Source organism: Cervus canadensis, chromosome X, assembly GCF_019320065.1.
Source record: "Cervus canadensis isolate Bull #8, Minnesota chromosome X, ASM1932006v1, whole genome shotgun sequence".
Classification (NCBI taxonomy): domain Eukaryota; kingdom Metazoa; phylum Chordata; class Mammalia; order Artiodactyla; family Cervidae; genus Cervus; species Cervus canadensis.
This window is the reverse complement of record NC_057419.1, coordinates 37,980,990-38,001,927: the sequence shown is the minus strand read 5'-3', so window position 1 is coordinate 38,001,927 and position 20,938 is coordinate 37,980,990. Positions and strand designations below refer to the sequence as shown.

At 41.5% G+C, this 20,938-nt stretch overlaps 1 protein-coding gene across 4 annotated transcripts; it reads right to left on the bottom strand.

Annotated features, from left to right (window-relative positions):
* Nucleotides 1-291: 291 nt before the first annotated feature.
* LOC122434658 (rho-related GTP-binding protein RhoG-like) lies at nt 292-9,240 on the bottom strand. Of its 4 annotated transcripts, none has more exons than XM_043458285.1 (4): nt 9,091-9,225; nt 8,191-8,417; nt 4,167-4,267; nt 292-3,983 (listed from the first exon to the last, which is right to left on the bottom strand). In XM_043458285.1, the coding sequence occupies exons 3-4, from the start codon at nt 4,176-4,178 to the stop codon at nt 3,393-3,395; spliced, it is 603 nt and encodes a 200-aa protein (XP_043314220.1). In that variant the 5' UTR covers nt 4,179-4,267; nt 8,191-8,417; nt 9,091-9,225; the 3' UTR covers nt 292-3,392. The 4 variants fall into 4 exon arrangements, with proteins under 4 accessions (XP_043314220.1, XP_043314221.1, XP_043314219.1 ...); XM_043458286.1 differs by having other exon boundaries at nt 8,322-8,417; XM_043458284.1 differs by lacking the exon at nt 4,167-4,267 and having other exon boundaries at nt 8,322-8,417; nt 9,091-9,240.
* Nucleotides 9,241-20,938: the final 11,698 nt, after the last annotated feature.

Below are 20,938 nucleotides of genomic sequence, written 5' to 3'. Positions count from 1 at the left end.
CAAGCTGAAAAGCATTTAAAAACCACTCACTTTCCCTGGTGGCTCAGATGGTAAAGAATCTGCCTGCCACAGCAGGAGACCTGGGTTCGATCCCTGGGTTGGGAAGATACCCTGGAGGAGGGCATGGCAACCCATTCCAGTATTCTTGCCTGGAGAATTCCATGGACAGAGGAGCCTGGTGGGCTTCAGTCCCTGAGGTTGCAGAGTTGGACAAGATAACAATTAACACATACACAAGACAAGGGGTGGCGGTGAGGAATTGCTTGGATTTTTAGAAAGCAACAGACCCAGTAAAATCAGAAAAAAGTTTATTAGCATTCCTTATGAAAAATTTAAAAGTGATATTAGCATGTTAGTCTTCATATAAATTAAATATAAAAACCAAGATGTCAGTGTATACTTAAGACTATTAAATCAGGGACTTCCTTGTTGGCACAGTGGTTAAGACTTCGTCTTCCAATGCATGGAGCTGCAGGTTCCATCCCTGGCCAGGGAGCTAAGATCCCTTATGCTTGGCAGTCAAAAAATAAAAAAATAAATAAAACAGAAACAGTGTTGTAACAAATTAAATAAAGACTTTAAAAAAAAAGACTATACAAGACCACTCACTCAGACTTGTGGATCACACCTCCATTTATTAGAGAACACAAGTTTGCCCAAACCAAACCCAGGCTTACATTTGGGAATTTGACAGGGAAAGGAGGAGCAGGAGGCACTATTAAAAGCTAACTTAAAAGATTTCAGTAGCTAAATAGAATGTTCCCAGAGACCTAGGTGACAGTCATGTTTCTAGCCCCTTTCAACCATGAAGTCCTATGAGCACCCAAAGTGGCATCAATCAGAACATCATGAGACTGGAATACACTTCCATTTGACTGTCTTTGGAAAAACCCAGTGACTTTACAAAAGGGCAGTGGGCACAGCGCCCAGAAGCCAGTTGACCTCCACAGTAGCCACATTATGGTAATAGCCCCCCTTTCCAAAGTGCTATTGAGCCTTAGTTGAAGAGGGCCACGCTCACCCTCTTCCAGTTAACACACTGCTCATACGGAATCCCTGCCAGCCTCAGGAGACCCTGAGTTGCATACTGGAAAATAGATACAGTACATTGGAACTGAGAAGGGAAGTGCTGGACAACAGTATTCATCCTGGATCCTCCACAGCTTCAGACAATTAACATTGTAGACATACACACCAATGGAATATTGCATGAAGTGGCGGGTACAGTGATGAAGGAAAAAGAAAAAGCACTTTAGTCCACTGTGAGGGGAAAGGGAAACCAGAAGAAAAGGAGGAAGAATAGAGTATTTAAATAACCTTTTATCTTCTATCAATACTTGATATTTGCTTGACCTCCAGGTTCCAGATTCTCAAAGAGTAGGGTTAACAGATTTAGCAAATAAAAATACAGGATGCCCCATTAACTCTGAATCTCAGATAAACAAAATAATTTTTTGGTGTTAAGTATGTCCCAGATATTGCACGGTACACGCTTACACTAAAAAATTGGTTAAAAAAATTAATCTGGCAACCCTATCCAGGAGGTTCAGTCAGCTTGAGGTTACTCTGATCATATCCTGTCAAAGAGCAACAGCAAGACAATCACAGAGCAAAGCACAGGCACTTCACCCACCCCAAGGGGAGGTATGAGATCCTTTTAGCTCCATTTCCCAAACTCTCAAAAATCCCATGCTATTCTGGCAGGATGAGAGGACATGTGCATGGTGGAGTTCCTGACCACTATCTGCCAGGTAAAGAAATTTTCCTTCCATATCAAATGAAGAAGGTCAAAAATACAGCTGGGGGAACAGCTGGGGGAAGGAGCAGCAGGTCCACGGGGATACAGAAGTCAACTCATCTCACCCCAGAGCAGACTGAGGAAAGTCAACAAAACTGCCACAAGGGTGAGGACAGCCCCTTCGGCCTGGAAACCCAACAAACTCCAACACTCTCAGAGCAAACTCAAAAGGCACACAGGGCTGAACACACACAAACAGGGAGACATACAGAGGAGGGAGGAACAGGAAGAGAGCCGAGTAGCCTTTATAACTCAAGAGGAATGACTTTATGACTCAGAGGAATGACAGCAGAAGAGACATCTCAGAGGGAATCACAGAACCCCTTGAGAGGGACTGGCAGGACATCTTACTTGTTTGATTGTTTCATTGGTTTTATTTAGAGGGTTAATCTTCAGTGGTCTTTCCTTACAGTGGAAAGGTGATGTGAGAAGAAAGGGCCACACAGAAGCCTCAGAGACACAGTTTTTCACTTCACAGGGCCCAGAGTGCTAGCAGAATCAGAAAGCAAATCTTAACATCAGATCCCACAGCCAATGTACTGTTATGACTAAGTGCCAAACCCACCTCCTGAGGATTGGAAGAGGAATCAATAACACGGCCGTGGCTGGTAAACATTCCTCTCAAAGGCACGGAGAAGGAAACATCACAAAGAATAGGACCACATTATGCTTTTTTAAGTCTCCACCATTGGAATACCCAGTCCCCAGTAACCCAGCATCTCTGAAACTGTGTTCCCAGAGATGTTAATAGGTGCTGCATGGGGCCAAAAAAAAAAAAAAAGTTCAGTGAAATAACTTTGGGAAATATTGCATACTTATTAAAAGTTATAAAACTTCCTGCAGTAAAAGAAACTATTTAGCATTATTTAAATCAATGATTCTTGCCTTATTTGACCACAGAACCGCTTTTTGTTTTAGGTAAGAAGCAGATTTATTAAGAGAGAAACACACTCCACAGATGGAGCGTGAGCCATCTCAAAAGGCCAGAGGCCCATAGAACCCTTTTAAGAAACATCTGTTACAATCTCACAGAACTCTAGAAATGGTGCTTAACCATTATTGCAAAAGCATCTCATCTCAAGAATGGAAAGAACATGTCAACACTGGGAATACCCAGGAATCACACCTAAAATGGTTTCCAAAAATTAGTTTATCAGAAAGCCTCAGGCAATGATTTGAAAACTTGGAGAACCCTGTCCATCTGTGAGGTACTAGCTCAATGATAAACACATCCAGGAAAGCTGAAATTAGATTTCAAACAGTCAGGCAAAAGCCTACAAAGAACAGTACTAGGCTGATCTGCTTAGTTGTGGCCTGGCCAGTGCCAAAAAGAACATCTGGTGACGTCTCCTCTCATCACTTCGACAGGAGAGACACACTCTCTCACTCTCAAACTTTCTCTAAAAGGTTCAGACTGAATTTCAAAGCAGCCAAGTACAAACTAGCCTCTCTTCATTCCTCCAAAAACCAAATAACCTGGAGCCTAGGGTTTCCAGGAGAAGAGATAAGTGGCTTATGCTGGCAATGTTAAATGCTATCAAAGGAATTTCCCCTTTTTCTCTGTGGGTGCAGTCCCCAGGCAACATCCCAAAAGCTATAGGAGGACACACTTCTTGGTGTTCTTCTTTGTGGCAGGGTAAAGCACAGCCCGGATGGCTTCCAAAAATACCTCACGGACCCCATCTTGCATCAAGGCTGAACATTCCAGATACTTCACAGCCCCCACCTGCTTAGCCAGGGAAGTGCCTTGCTGAGGAGTTGTGGGCACTAGGCTCTGTTCCTTTAGCTTCTTAACTGTCTCAAGGTCACTCCGCAGGTCCCTCTTGGTGCCTACCAGCAAAACAGGTACGTTGGGGCAATGATGGGAGACCTCGGGGTACCATTTATGCCTCACATTGGCATAAGAAGATGGGTTGCCAATGGAAAAGCAAATGACGAAGATATTGGTCTGGGGGTAGGAGAGTGTTCGCAGTCGGTCATATTCTTCTTGGCCTGCTGTGTCCCACAGGTTCAGGATGACGATCTGGCCATCCACAGATGTCTGGGCACTATAGTTGTCAAAGACAGTGGGGATATACTCCTCAGGAAAGGCATTTGTTGTATAACTGATGAGGAGGCAGGTTTTACCTACAGCCCCATCTCCCACAACCACACATTTGATCGTCTGCATTCTTCCCTTGGAGTCCTATGTATAAGAGAGAAGGAAAGAATGTTCATAGAATTTGGTTAATCTAGGGAGCCTAAGCTATATAAATATTTCTCCCTGAGAAGAAAGAAAGGAGATAAGACCCTCCCCCCTCCACCCCCACTACCTGGCCTCCTAACACCATAGAAGCTGGGAAAGGTTGTATGGGGCAAGAGTTCTTACCATGGAGTCCATGGCCTGCTAGAAGATAGGCTTCAGAGGATTCTAGAAGCCACCTCTGCAGTTGTGCACAATATTATGTGTATGTGCATAGGTAAATTTTTCTGGAAAGAAGATCCAAAGCTGTCATCAGACTCAAAAAGGACTGTGAGCCCCACAAGATTAAAAACTATTATATACAAAGGTTACAGTATTGTCATAAGTTCTCACATACACTGTATCAAAGCTACTAAAATATTATAGGTACTAAATAAATGTTAACTAATTTTTTAAAATCAGTGCAGAAAGAAGATTCCCAAGGTTGAAACAAAAGGAAAGACAGCTCTCACTTCAGATCTGTGACTAGACTCAGCAAAGATACACTCTGTTCCTGAAAAACTGTTGTTTGTTATTGTTCAGTCGCTCAGCATGTCTGACTCTTTGCGACCCCATGGACTGCAGCTCGCCAGGCTTCCCTATCCTTCACCATCTCCAGGAGTTTGCTCAAACTCATGTCCATCAATGATATCTAACCATTTCATCCTCTGTTACCCCTTTCTCCTCCCACCTTCAATCTTTCCCAGCATCAGGATCTTTTCCAGTGAGTCAGCTCTTCGCATAAGGTGGCCAAAGTATTAGAGCTTCAGCATCGGTCCTTCCAATGAAAATTCAGGGTTGATTTCCTTTAGGACTGACAGGTTTGATCTCTTTACAGTCCAAGGGACCCTCAAGAGTCTTCTCCAGCACCACAATTCAAAAGCACTAATTCTTTAGCGCTCAGCCTTCTTTGTGGTCCAACTCTCACATCTGTACATGACTACTGCAAAAACCATAGTGGCATCAAAATACTGGAGAGAAAAGTAGGCCAGTCAGATTCAGCCATAGAGAGAAGTGGCTAAGAGTGCAGACTCTGAAGTCAGATCACCTGGAGTCAAAAACCAGTCCTCTCTCTTCCTAAGCTCTGTGAACTTGGGCAAGTTTTTAACCTGAAGCTTAAATGAAAGAATGCATGTGCTGTACTCATTAGTGCCTGCCACATAGGAAGTACTCATTAAAGTGTTAGAAGCTACTATGACTTCGCAAAAATTACTATTCTGCTGGGGAAGGCAAAAGTTATATAATGTGATTACAACGCTAGACAAACCCTTCTGTCTCATCCCTTCTGTCCTTATCTGAGTAAAACTACAGTTCATAACACCACTATATTCTTGTCCATTTCTTCATGAATCGAGTATTTGCGAGTTAATGATGAAACACAGATGATCTCCAAGGAACATGTTTACTATGAGCTCCCATGTTCCCAGGTAGTGCTAGTGTTAATGAACCCGCCTGCCAATGCAGGAGACACAGGAAATATGGATCGACCCCTGGGTTGGGAATATACCCTGGAGGAGGGCATAACAAGCCCTCCAGTATTCTTGCCTAGAAAATCTCATGGACAGAAGAAGCTGGCGGGCAACAGTCCGTAGGGTTGCAAAGAGTCAGACATGACTGAAGCAACTTAGCATGCACACATCCATGTTTATACCCCCATATTAATATCCAGTCAATGTCCTGCTGTGTCAGTGCCCCCACAGCACTCCATTTTTTTAGCTTCTTAACTACTGCCCTAATTTCAGACCTGATCCTCATAGCATTAACTTCAAGTATCAGAACATGGAGGAAAGGGGATACATTATCATATGTATTTGATTACAGAAAAAAAAATTGAGAATCAGTTTCTCACCTTGGGAACTTAGAGGAATAGATATATCCTCCATCCTGTTGTCTTTTTAGGCCCATATCATAGCCAAAAACCAAACCAAACCAAACACTTCATTTTGGGTCAAGGTAAAGAAAAGTTAGATTCCCTGATGGTTTAGAGGGTAAAGCATCTGCCTGCAATGCAGGAGACCCGGGTTCGATCCCTGAGTCGGGAAGATCCCCTGGAGAAGGAAATAGCAACCTACTCCAATACTCTTGCCTGGAAAATCCCATGGACAGAGGAGCCTGGTAGGCTACAGTTCATGGGGTCGCAAAGAGTCAGACACAACTGAGTGACTTCACTTTCCCTTAAAGAAAAGTTAGCCCTCTCAGTATGCTTTGCACAGGCCCACTAGGAATGGCTTTCTGCTTGCTCACACAGCCAATTCTGACCAGTGAGGCATTCCCCCTAGAAGTCTTCCTTTCCTTGGCACAGGTCCCACAGCTAAAAGTCCAGAGTCTAGTAGGCAACCATCCCAGAGTATTCACTGATCATCAGCTCTGTCTTTTTCCATCTAGGAATAGACATGAGGATCAAACATACAAAGTCAATGGAAATAATCTGGCCACCTGATGTGAAGAGCAAACTCATTAGAAAAGGCCTTGATGCTGGGAAAGATTGAAGGCAAAAAAGGGGACAACAAAAGATGAGATGGTTGGATAGCATCACTGACTCAATGGACATGAATTTGAGCAAACTCTAGGAGACAGTGAAGGACAGGGAAGCCTGGCGTGCTGCAGTCCATGGGGTCGTGAAGAGTTGGACACTTAGCAACTGAACAACAACAATGGAAATAGGGCAAAGTCACCATCGCATTCCTTGAAAATAACCTTCCTTGGCTTTCCCAGTTTGGATTAATTTCTTTTTCCTCTGATAGCAATTACTGCCTGTGTGACTCATCTTCTCAGCCTCCTCTAGGTACCATTCAGAGTAACTGCTTTAAGGACAATAGTGCATCTGATGGGGGGGGGGGGGCAGTGCTACTGAACCAGAGCAAAACTCTCAGGCACAAAGACCACTTTGCACCCTAAGTTTAGCTCCTCATCTCTATAACTGGGAAAAGTTAACTACACTCTTTTCTACTAGTTTACATCTACCAGTATTCCTGGTATCTATAATAAAATGATCTGCAGATAGGCACTCAAGTCACACCGATGGTGGGCCTAGATGATGAAATGTACCTAGAATATCGCAGGTCTGAACAAAACAAAACATAATCACCTGGAGCAGACTCTCAATGAAAGGGAGGGGTTCAGCAAAAGGAGGGAGGTGCTTTGTACAGCTGATTCATTTATCCAGCCCACATATTCATTATACGATTTTCTCTACTTGTGTGTATATTTGAACTTCTCCATAGTCAACAAGTTTAAAAATAATACTAAAAAATATAATCCAAGAGAACTGAAGATAGGATCTCAAAAAGATAATTTCACATCCATGTTCATTGCATCATTATTCACAATAGCCAAGAGGTGGAAGCAACCTAAATGTCCATCGATGGATAACATATAAAGAAATATCTATCTATCTATCTATCTATATACACCACACACACACATATAGATAGATAGATAGATCAGCCTTCAAAAGAAAAAGGAAATCTTTTCATACACTACAACATGGATGAACCTTGAGGACATTAAGCTAAGTGAAATAAGCCAAGTCATAAAAAGCCAAATATTGCATGATTTCACTTATATGAAGTATCTAGAATAGCCAAACTCATAGAAACAGAAAGTAGAATAGTAGTTGCCAGGGGCTGGGGGAAGGGGAAATGAGGAGCTGTTTAAGGGGTATAGAGTTTCAATTTTTCAGGATGAAAAAATTTTAAAGATCTGTTGCACAAAAATGTGCATACAGTTAATGTACAGTTTAAAATGGTTGAAAATACTGAAAATAAAAACAATACTTTTTAAAGGGCTGGGAGCTCTGAGAGAAGGCTAGGAGGCAAATATTCTGTTTATCACTGTTAGGAGAAAAGCTTGTTTCTTTCAGCTCCAGGATCCAGCACAATGCTTTCTCCTTACAGATGACCCATAGCTTTCCTCTCATCACCACCACTATCCACCTACTCTCCCCGGTACTACTATGCACAATGTACTGCTAGAAGGGACTCAAAAAAGGGTTAAAAACAACAAATGATAATAGAAGCTTATAGTTTTATGGTAAAGGTAGGACTTTTATAAAAAGGTAAACAATAATACACAGTAATGCATGGCCCAGAGGAAATAGTTGGTATGAGGAAGCAAGAGGAAGTTTAAAACAAAGCCTGTTATAGGCATTGTGTAAAATACTTCCACATACCTTATTTAAGTTTCATAGTAGCAATGTGAAGTAGATACCAGCTCAGTTCAGAGATCATTAAGTATGCCTCTAAGATTGGAAACTGGAAGTGGCCTCAATTTGCAGAGATCAACATCTGAGAAGGCACTCACTTTTAACCTTGGAATTATAGTTTCTTCTAAATCTTCCAATCTCATCTGACAAAGCATCCTTCTTCAGATGTACACTGCTCAGCAGTCAATTTTCTCCTAGGTTAGGCACACAATATAAAAGACACAGTAACAATCAGGACAAGAACGCAGTTCAAAGTGTTACTATTTCTAGCACATTCTCCCCTAAGTCTCACCCTTTCCAGAAGTCTAATCCACTTTAAATCACTCTGCAACTTTCTGAAACAAAACAATTCAGAAGACTCTCCTTTTTATTTACTACTTTCTGCAACTTAGTTATCTAAGTCCAGGAAGCTTTTTCACATTTAAGACTGATTCTTTTGGTTCAAGTCCAGTCAAAGACAACTTCGAGAATCTCGGGGAGGAAGGAAGCCATGTGAACACTCCCCAACTCGGAGCCAGGGGAGACTATCCCGTGCCTGGAAACTTAAACCAGAGAGGCAATTGTAGTGACCCATCCATAGCTACCACAAGCCCGCTCGGCACTTCCTTCGGAGCCTTTCCACCAGGGGTACTTGCTTCTGGAACTTCGGTTGGACTCGTGATCCTGGGACAGATAAGTGCCTAACGCAATAGGAAGAGCAGGCTCAATCTCCCCCGAATATATACAATTCATCCCATTCTCAAATCCCTTCCATCCAAGGAAGTGGATCACATACTAAGGCAACCAACCGTCCTGGGGATGGGGAGACTCAATGAGAAAACAGCGAACAAGGGGCCCGCCTAGCGGGTGGTTCTCGATAAGGATTACCTGGCAAAGCGGTCGTCCTCCTGCGCCGTTCAACCGCAGCTCACATAGCCTCCCAGGTTTCTCAAGGCTGAGCGAACAAGGAGGGAGCCCGGCTTCATTCCGGCAGCGACCAAGTCCCACCCGTGTCGTCAGGCGCAGTCGCTACCCTGTGCCCCAAGACCTCCTGGGAAATGGAGTTCTAGCGCCCGCCGCGTGGTCTGCGAGCCACTAGCTTTTAAACTACACTTTTGGGTAGTCAAGGATCATTGGGGTGTGGAACCCAATACCAGTTCCTCGGTTCAGAAGTCCCCAAGTTTCACATTTCCTGTGGCAAAATGAGACCACTTCCTCCTCCGCAGACCCGTGTTTTCTCAAGACAAATATTAACATAAAGAGGCAATCAGGGAATTGAAAAAGTGTTAGGAAAAATGGAAGCAGCAAAAGAAAATGTGGTAGTGAATTAAGGCAGCTGTCACCATATATAAGTTTGTATTTTCTAGAGTTTTATATAAATGAAATCATAAACTATGGAGTCTTTTTTTAACAGCTTTATTGAGATATAAATTCACATAACATTGTTTTTTCTTTTTTTATTTATTTTTTATTTTTATTTTTTCCCAATTATTTTTATTAGTTAAAGAATCATGAGAAAAGGTAGTCAGAATCATTTGAAAATAAAAGAAAATTCTCTGTATATTATAAAAAAAAAAAATCACATACCATACAGCTCACTCATTTTTTTGTAGCCACGCATTCTGGGAAACAAACTCACTCAGAAGGACAATGCAGATAGTGGAGTGCAGTTAATTACACCGTGGGGCCCAAGGCAGAATATCCTCTTAGCCAAGGACCCTGACCAGTTTTTGTGAAAACCTTATATACCTTAAGTGTATGTGCTCAAACCCACCTCCCCAAATTCCTTGAAACTAGTCTGGACAAGGTAAAAGAGAGATATGATCAAAGTTAACCCATGATTCATGTGTCATAAGCCTAGATAGTTAAACAGTGAACATTTATCAATAGGCCTGTGGTCATACACTGATAAGCATAATGGGATTTATGACTTTGCTCTGTTACAGAGATAATTAGTATATTATTTTAGGTGACAGAGTATCTAGGTACAAGTCCTGAGGCTCCTTCATCCAGGGGGTCTGGTTTTCCATTGGTATGTCATTTCCATAGATACTGGGCATATAGCTCAAAGTCCATAGTCTGGCCCAAGATGGAGTCCTGCTCTCAAGATGGAGCCTGTTCTGTCTGTTTCCTCATTCAATTTAAATTGTACAATTAGATAGCTTTTGATATACTACACTATTAATTTTAAAAAATTGTAGTAAATATATATAACACAAAATTTGCCACTTTAAAGTGTATAATCCAGTGGCATTTGGTACATCCACAATGTGTGCAACCATCAGGATTGTCTGTTTCTGAAACTTTTTTGTCACGATGTCAGGGAGTTTGTAATTTCCTCCATTCTGTCTCATCGCAACAAAAATTTGAAGTGATGGACGGACCAGCAATACAACCCTTGGATGGACCAGTGTTACAGTTCCATGTTACAACTCAGTTTTATTTAAAGTAAAGGAAAAATACATCCTCAAGGCATGAGGGCATGCCTACCCAAAAGACTCCAAGAGAAGAGAGGCCCCCGGCCCAGTTTTGGCTCCTCTTTTTATATGTTTTTTCTCCTCCCCCTGGGCCTGCCCTATGTAAATTGGGCTAGCCAGGAGTGCTGTTTGTTTTACCTGAGGTCCTCACTCCAGTCCTTGGACCTTCCTTTGTTCTATTTTCCCAGGCTTTTCCCTTCCTTGTCTTTTAGCCACTGCCATTCTGGACACCTTTTTCCTATTCTAACTACCTAACAACCCCAAACAGAAACTCTACCCACTAAGCAATAGCTGCTCATTCCCCTCTTCCCACAGCCCCTGTAAGTCATCCTATAATCTACTTTCTCTCTCCATGGATTGAACTTTTCTGGCTGCTATTTATCTACTGATGGACATTTGGGTCATTTCCAAATTTGACTATTGTGAATAATGCTGTGATAAACATTGGCATGCCAAAAGAAGCTGAACAGTTCTATTAAGACCTACAAGATCTTCTAGAACTAACACCAAAAAAGATGTCCTTTTCATCATAGGGGACTGGAATGAATAAGTAGGATGTCAAGAGATACCTGGAGTAACAGGCAAGTTTGGTCTTGGAGTACAAAATGAAGCACGGCAAAGGTTAACAGAGTTTTGTCGAGAGAATGCACTGGTCTAGTAAACACCTTCTTCCAACAACACAAGAGATGACTATACACATGGATGTCACCAGATGATCAATACTGAAATCAGATTGATCATATTCTTTGCAGCTGAAGATAAAGCAGCTCTATACAGTCAACAGAAACAAGACTGGGAACTGACTGTGGCTCAGATCATGAACTCCTTATTGCTAGATTCAGACTTAAATTGCAGAAAGTAGGGAAAACCACTAGACCATTCAAGTATGACCTAAATCAAATCCCTTACAATTATACAGTGGAAGTGACAAATAGATTCAAGGGATTAGATCTGATAGACAGAGTGCTTGAAGAACTATGGATGGAGGTTTGTAACATTGTACAGGAGGCAGTGATCAAAACCATACCCAAGAAAAAGAAATAAAAGAGCAAAATGGTTGTCTGAGGAGGCCTTACAAATAGCTGAGGAAAGAAGAGAAGCAAGAGGCAAAGGAGAAAAGGAAAGATACATCCATCTGAATGCAGAGTTCCAAAGAATAGCAAGGAGAGATAAGAAAGCCTTTCTAAGTGAACAATGCAAAAAAATAGGGGAAAACAATAGAATGGGAAAGATTAGAGATCTCTTCAAGAAAATTAGAGACACCAAGGGAACATTTCATTCAAAGATGGGCACAATAAAGGCCAGAAACGGTATAGACCTAACAGAAGCAGAAGATATAAAGAAGAGGTGCCAAGAATACAGAGAAAAACTATACAAAAAAGGTCTTAATGATCCGGATAACCATGATGGTGTGATCACTGACCTAGAACCAGACATCCTGGAGTGTGGAGTCTAGGGGGCCTTAGGAAGCATCACTACGAACAAAGCTAGTGGAGGTGATGGAATGCCAGTTGAGCTATTTCAAATCCTAAAAGATGATGCTGTGAAAGTGCTGCACTCAATATGACAGCAAATTTGGAAAACTCAACAATGGCACAAGACTGGAAAAGGTCGGTTTTCATTCCAATCCCAAAGAAGGGCAATACCAAAGAATGTTCAAACTACCACACAATTGCACTCATTTCACCTGCTAGGAAAGTAATTCTCAAAATTGTTCAAGCAGAGCTCCAACAGTACGTGAACTGAGAACTTCCAGATATACATGGTGGATTTAGAAAAGGCAGAGAAACCAGAGATCAAATTGCCAAAATCAGTTGGATCCTAGAAAAAGCTAGAGAATTCCAGAAAAAGATCTACCTCTGCTTCACTGTCTATGCTAAAGCCTTTGATTGTGTGGATCACAACCAACTGTGGAAAATTCTTCAGGAGATGGGAATACCAGACCACCAGACCTACCTCCTGCAAAACCTTTATGCTGGTGAAGAAGCAACAGTTAGAACCGGACATGGAACAACAGACTGGTTCCAAACTGGGAAAGGAGTACGTCAAGGCTGTATAGTGTCACCTTGCTTATTTACCTTATATGCAGATTACATCATGTGAAATGCCAGGCTGGATGAAGCACAAGCTGGAAACAAGATTGTTGGGAGAAATATCAATAACCTAGATACACAAATGACAGCCTCTGAAACAAAAGTGAAAGAGGAGAGTGAAAATGTTGGCTTAAAACTCAACATTCAAAAAATGAAGATCACTGAATCCAGTCCCATCTCTTCAAATAGATGGGGAAACAATGGAAACAGTGACAGACTTTATTTTGGGGGGGGGGGCTCCAAAATCACTGCAGATGGTGACTGCAGCCATGAAATTAAAACTGGGAAGAAAAGCAATAATATTAAAAGACTTGGAAGAAAAGCTATAACCAACCTAGACATCATATTAAAACAGAGACATTACTCTGCTGACAAAGGTCTGTCTAGTCAAACCTATGGTTTTTCCAGTCGTGATGTATGGATGTGAAAGCTGGACCATAAACAAGGCTGAGCGCCAAAGAATTGATGCTTTTGAACTGTGGCATTGGAGAAGACTCTTGAGAGTCAGTTGGAATGCAAGGAGTTCAAACCAGTCTATCCTAAAGGAAATCAACCCTGAATATTCATTGGAAAGACTGATGCTGAAGCTCTGGTACTTTGGCCACCTGATGCAAGGAGCAAATTCATTGGAAAAGACCCTGATGCTGGGAAATACGGAAGGCAGGAGGAGAAGGGGGAGACAGAGGATGAGATGGTTGGATGGCATCACCGACTCAATGGACATGAGTTTGAGCAAGCTCTGGGAGATGGTGAAGGACAGGGAAGCCTGGTGTGCTGCAGTCCATGGGGTTGCAAAGAGTTGGGATACGACTGAGCAACTGAACAGACTGGTTCCAAATAGGAAAAGGAGTACGTCAAGGCTGTATATTGTCACGCTGCTTATTTAACTTATATGCAAAGTACATCATGAGAAACGCTGGGCTGGAAGAAGCACAAGCTGGAATTAAGATTGCTGGGAGAAATATCAATAACCTCAGATATGCAGATAACACCACCCTTATGGCAGAAAGTGAAGAGGAACTAAAAAGCCTCTTGATGAAAGTGAAAGAGGAGAGTAAAAAAGTTGGCTTAAAGCTTAACATTCAGAAAACTAAGATCATGGCATCTGGTCCCATCACCTCATGGGAAATAGATGGGAGACAGTGGAAACAGTGACAGACTTTATTTTTTGGGGCTCCAAAATCACTGCAGATGGTGATTGCAGCCATGAAATTAAAAGACGCTTGCTCCTTGGAAGGAAAGTTATTACCAACCTAGATAGCATATTAAAAAGCAGAGACATTACTTTGCCAACAAAGGTCCGTCTAGTCAAGGCTATGGTTTTTCCAGTGGTCATGTATGGATGTGAGAGTTGGACTGTGAAGAAAGCTGAGCGCCAAAAAATTGATGCTTTTGAACTATGGTGTTGGAGAAGACTCTTGAGAGTCCCTTGGACTGCAAGGAGATCCAACCAGTCCATCCTAAAGGAGATCAGTACTGGGTGTTCATTGGAAGGACTGATGCTGAAGCTGAAACTCCAATACTTTGGCCACCTCATGCGAAGAGTTGACTCATTGGAAAAGACCCTGATGCTGGGAGGGATTGGGGGCAGGAGGAGAAGGGGACAACAGAGGATGAGATGGCTGGATGGCATCCCCGACTCCATGGACATGAGTTTGAGTAAACTCCGGGAGTTGGTGATGGACAGGGAGGCCTGGAATGCTGCAGTTCATAGGGTCGCAAACAGTTAGACACGACTGAGCGACTGAACTGAACTGAACTGAATATTTCATTGTCTGGATGTATCACAGTTTATCCATTCTCTCACCGAAGGACATCTTTGTTGCTTCCAAGATTTGGCAATTATGAACAAAACAATATAAACATCTAAATGCAGGTTTTTGTGCAGACATAAGTTTTCAACTCAGTTGGACAGATATCAAGGAGTGTGGTTGCTGGTCAATTATCTTTTAAAACAGCTATATTGAAATATAATTTACATACCATAAATTCACTCATTTTAAGTGTACAATTAAATGAATTTTAGTATATTTAAAACTTTGTGCTATTATCATCACAATTTGATTTTAATATATTTCCATCACCCCAAAATATCTCTAATGCCCAGTAACAGTCACTCCCTGCTCCCAACCCCCAGGCAACAACCACTGATTTACTTGTCTCTAAAGTTGTGTTTCCTGACCAATTCACATGAATGGGATCACACAATATATTATCTTTTTGTTTTTGGCTTCTTCCACTTAGCATGATGTTCTTGAGTTTCATCCACAATGTAGCATGTATTAATACTTCATCCCTTTTTATTGCTAAATTATATTTTTTCTTTTTAAATCAGATTTATATAGGTATAATTTATATGACATTAAATAAGCTCATTTTACGTTTATAGTTTGATGACTTTTGACAAATGTATGCACCATGTAATTACTATCACAATCAAGACAACATTTCCATTACCCCCAAATAGTTCCTTTGTCTCTCTTTGCAGTCAATCCTTACCACCCCCAGTCGACCACTGTTCTGCTTGCTATCACTAAAGATTAATTATACTTTTCTAGAACCTCATATAAATGGAATCATAAAGCATTTACTCTTTTGTGTCCACTTTTTTTGCTCAGCATATTTTTGAGATTTATTAATGTTGTGGAGCATAATAGTAGTTTCTTCCTTTTTATTGCTTAGTAGCAAGGATATGCAAATTATTTCCAGTTTGGGGCCATTATGGATAAAGCTGCTATGAATATTTGTGTATAAGTCTTACTGACGAAAATAATAAGCAATAATAGGAATAGAAAAGAGTTCTATTTGAGCCAAACTGAGAACTGTAGCCCTGAAGACAGCTTCTCAGATCTGAGGAACTGCTCCAGATAAGTATGGTTTTCAGCACAATTTTATATCTTGCCAGAGCAAAGAACATCAAACAAGTCATGGATACATTCTTTTAAGGCTTTCAAAAACAAACCAATAAAACAGATCAGCATGCACACCTTAGTGGCCTTAGCACCAGTAAGGACGTCTTATCTTGAAAGGAAGGGAGGAATTTAATCTTTATTTTTAACATGGACATTTTTTACTTCTTGTCAATGCGTCCTTTTCTTTAATCCTTAAAGCAGAGTTACAATGTATGCTTGATAGGCCACAAACAGGCTGTGTGTATAAAATTCAAGTTAACTCAGGTGTAAGCCAGAATCACTTCCCCCCATACCTCAGTGCTTGGACATTTCGTTCATCAGTCTGTTTTTAAACATATATTTTCACTTCTCTAGAGGGATACCTAAGAGTGGAATTATTGGGTCATTGGGTAGGTGTATGTTTAACTTTGAATATTTAACATCTTGAGAAACTATCAAATAGCACACCAAAGTGGTTTTACCATTTAAAATGCTAATGTATGACAGTCTCAGTGACTCCACACCTTCACCATCACTTAGTCTTGTCTTAAGTCTTTATTTATTTATTTGATTGTGCTGGGTCATACTTTCGACACTTGGGATCTTCATTCTTCATTGCAGCATGTGGGAGCCTCAGTTGCAGCATATGAACTCTTAGTTGTGGCATTTGGGTTCCAGCTATTGAAACCAGGCCCCCTGCATTGGGAATGTGACATCTTAGCAACTGGACTACCAGGGAAGCTCTTATTGTCTTTTTTTAAAAAAATATTTTTTTGGGGGGGTGGCTATGGTAGGTCTTCCTCGCTGCATGTGGGTTTTCTCTAATTGCAGCGAGCAGGGGCTACTCATCCATTTGGTGTCCAGGCTGCTCATTGCAGTGGTTTTTCTTGTTGCAGAGCACAGGCTTTAGGCACACGAGCTCAGTAGTTGCAGCTCACAGGCTCTAGAGCACTGGCTCAGTAACTGGCACACGGGCTTAGTGGCTTCACAGCATATGGGATCTTTCCAGACCAGGGATCAAACCAGTATCCCTTACATTGGCAAGTGGATTCTTAGCCACGGGATAACCAGGGAAGTCCTCTATTGTCTTTTTAATTTAGCAGTTCAGGTGGGTATATATAGTGGTATTTCATGGGGGTTTCCACTTGTATTTCCCTGATGCCCAATGATTTGAACAGCTTTCATTTACTTAATTGCTATTGATATAGCTTTCCTGTATAGTACATGTTCAAATCTTTTCGATTCAAGGGATTAGATGTGATAGTGTACCTGAAAAACTATGGACAGAGGTTCATAACATTGTACAAGAAGCAGTGATCAAAAACATCTCCAAGAAAAAGAATGCAAAAAAGCAAAATGGTTGTCTGAGGAGGCCTTACAAATAGCTGAGAAAAGAAAAGAAGCAAGAGGCAAAGGAGGAAAGGAAAGATATACCCATCTGAATGCAGAGCTCCAAACAATAGCAAGGAGAGATAAAAAGTGTTCTAAAGTGAATAATACAAAGAAGTAGAGGAAAACAACAGAATGGGAAAGACTAGACATCTTTTCAAGAAAGTCAAATATACCAAGGGAACATTTCATGCAAATGTGGGAACAATAAAGGACAGAAATGGCATGGACTGAACAGAAGCAGAAGATATAAAGAAGAGGTGGCAAGAATACACAGAAGAACTACCCAAAAAAGAGCTTAATGACCCAGATAACCATGATGGTGTGATCACTCACCTATAGCCAGACATCCTGGAGTGTCAAGTCAAGCATCACTACCCTTGATGCTTCCGAGGCGTTAGGAACCATCATTATGAACAAAGCTAGTGGAGGTGATGGAATTCCAGCTGAGCTAATTCAAATTCTGAAAGATGATGATACTAAACTGCTGCACTCAATATGCCAGCAAATTTGGAATGGCAGTGGCTACAGGACGGGAAAAGGTCGGTTTTCATTCCAATCCCAAAGAAGAGAAATGCCAAAGAATGTTCAAACTACCACACAATTGTACTCATTTCACATGCTAGAAATATCATGCTCAAAATCCTTTGAGCTAGGTTTTAACAGTATGTGAACCTAGAACTTCCAGATGTAAAAGCTGGATTTAGAAAAGATAGAGGACCCAGAGATCAAATTGCCAACATCCATTGGATCATAGAAAAAGCCAGGGAATTCCAGAAAATCATCTACTTCTACTTCATTGACTACGCTAAAGCCTTTGACTCTGTGGATCACAACCAACTGTGGAAAATTCTTAAAGAGATGGCAATACCAGACCACCTGACCTACCTCCTGAGAAGCCTGTATGCAGGTCAAAAAGCAGCATTTAGAACCAGACATGGAACAACTGACTGGTTACAAATTGGGAAAGGAGTACATCAAGGCCGTATAGTGTCACCCTGCTTATTTAACTTATATGCAGAGTACATTGTGAGAAATGCTGGGCAGGATGAAGCACAAGCTGGAATCAAGATAGCCAGGAGAAGTATCAACAACCTCAGATATGCAGATGACACCATCCTTATGGCAGAAAGCAAAGAGAAACTAAAGAGGCTCTTGATGAAGGTGAAAAAGGAGAATGACAAAGCTGGCTTAAAATTCAACATTCAAAAAACAAAGATCATGGCATCTGGTCCCATCACTTCATGGCAAATAGGTGAGGAAACAATGGAAACAGTGACAGACTTTATCTTCTTGGGCTCCAAAATCACTATGGATGGTAACTGCAGCCATGAAATGAAAAGCTGCTTGCTCCGTGAAAGAAAAGCTATGACCAACCTAGACGGCATATTTAAAAGCAGAGCCATCACTTTGCTGACAAAGGTCCATCTAGTCAAAGCTATGGTTTTTCGAGTAGTCATGAATGGATATGAGAGTTGGACCATAAAGAGCTCTGAGTGCCAAAGAATTGATGCTTTTGAACTGTGGTGTTGGAGAAGACTCTTGAGAGTCCTTTGGACTGCAAGCAGATCAAACCAGTCAATCCTAAAGGAAATCAGTCCTGAGTATTCATTGGAAGGACTGATGTTGAAGCTGAAACTCCAATACTTTGGCACCTGATGCAAAGAACTGACTCATTTGAACAGACCCTGATGCTGGGAAAGATTGAAGGCAGGAGAAGGGGATGACAGAGGAAGAGATGGTTGGATGGTATCACTGACTCAATGGACATGAGTTTGAGTAATCTCTGGGAGTTGGTAATGGACAGGGATGCCTGGTGTGCTGCAGTCCATGGGGTTGCAAAGAGTCGGACATGACTGAGTGACTCAACTGACTGACTGACTGATAAGTTTCAAGCAAAGGTGATCGTTGAAACAATAATATAGATTAGTTACATGAAAGAAGGAAAGGTAGAGAAAAAGAGAAGAGAGTTCAACATTGGGCCTCAAGGGTGCAGGTAAAAGGAAGTACAGGAGCCAATAAAAAGGACTTAGAACAGAACATGGAGAATAGCTTTAAACGTTATAAGAAATATACGCAACAGTGTCAAATAGGAAAAAGAGCTTAACGAAAACAGGGAGCAGCAGTGGCAGAGCTTCCGTTGTTGTTGTGTCCTACTCTTTGCGATCCCATGGACTGTAGTACGCCAGGCTTCTCTGTCCACCATCTCCTGGAGCTTGCTCAAACTCATGTTTGTTGAGTCAGTGACGCCATCCAATCATCTCATCCCGTCGCCCCCTTCTCCTCTTGCCTTCAAACTTTCCCAGCATCAAGGACTTTTCCAATGAGTTGGCTCTTCCCATCAGGTGGCCAAAGTACTGGAGCTTCGGCTTCAACATGAGTCCTTCCAATGAATATTCGGGACTGATTTCCTTTAGGATTGACTGGTTTGATCTCCTTGCAGTCCAAAGGACTCTCAAGAGTCTTCCCCAACACCACAGTTCAAAAGCATCAATTCTTTGGTGCTCAGCCCTTTTATGGTCCAAATCTCACATCCATACATGACTACTGGAAAAACCATAGCTTTGACTACAGGCCTTTAGTGGCAAAATAATGTCTTTGCTTTTTAATACACTGTCTAGGTTTGTCATAGCTTTTCTTCCAAGGAGCAAGTAGCTTTTAATTTCATGGCTGCAGTCACCATCTGCACTGATTTTGGAGCCCAAGAAAATAAAGTCACTTTTTCTGTTTTTTCCCCACATGTCTGCCATGAAGTGATGGGACCAGATTCTGCGTTCTTCGTTTTTTGAATGTTGAATTTTAAGCCAGCTTTGTCACTCTCCTCTTTAACCTTATCAAGAGGCTTTTTAGTTCCTCTTTGCTTTCTGCCATAAGGGTGGCGTCATCTGCATATCTGAGGTTGTTATTTCTCCTGGCAATCTTGATTCCAGCTTGTGCTTCATCCTGCCCAGCATTTCTCACAATGTACTCTGCATATAAGTTAAATAAGCAGGGTGACACTATACAGCCTTGACGTACTCCTTTCCCAATTTGTAACCAGTCAGTTGTTCCATGTCTGGTTCTAAATGCTGCTCCTTCACCTGCATACAGGTTTCGCAGGAGGTAGGTCAGGTGGTCTGGTATTGCCATCTCTTTAAGAATTTTCCACAGTTGGTTGTGATCCACAGAGTCAAAGGCTTTAGCGTAGTCAATGAAGTAGAAGTAGATGATTTTCTGGAATTCCCTGGCTTTTTCTATGATCCAATGGATGTTGGCAATTTGATCTCTGGTTCCTCTATCTTTTCTAAATCTACCACGTATATTTGGAAATTCTCAGTTCATGTACTGTTGAAGCCTAGTTTGGATGATTTTGGGCATGACCTTGCTAGCATGTGAAATGAGTACAATTGTGTGATAGTATGAACATTCTTTGGCATTGCTTTTCTTTGGGATTGGAATGAAAACTGACCTTTTCCAGTCCTGTGGCCACTGCTGAGTTTTCCAAATTTGCTGGCATATTGAGTGCAGCACTTACACAGCATCATCTTTTAGGATTTGAAATAGCTCAACTGGAATTCCATCACCTCCACTAGCTTTGTTCATAGTGATGCTTCTTAAGGCCCACTTGACTTTGCACTCCAGGATGTCTGGCTCTAGTTGAATGATCACACCACTGTGGTTATCTGGGTCATTAAGCTGTTTTTTTTTTTTTTGTATAGTTCTGTGTATTCTTGCCACCTCTTCTTTATATCTTCTGCTTCTGTTAGGTCCATACCATTTCTGGTATTTTTAACTTTCTTGAAGAGATCTTTAGTCTTTCCCATTCTATTGTTTTCCTTTATTTCTTTGCATTGTTCTTTGCAGAGCTTCTGAAATTGTCAATAAAAATACCTGAAGGTTGGCAACT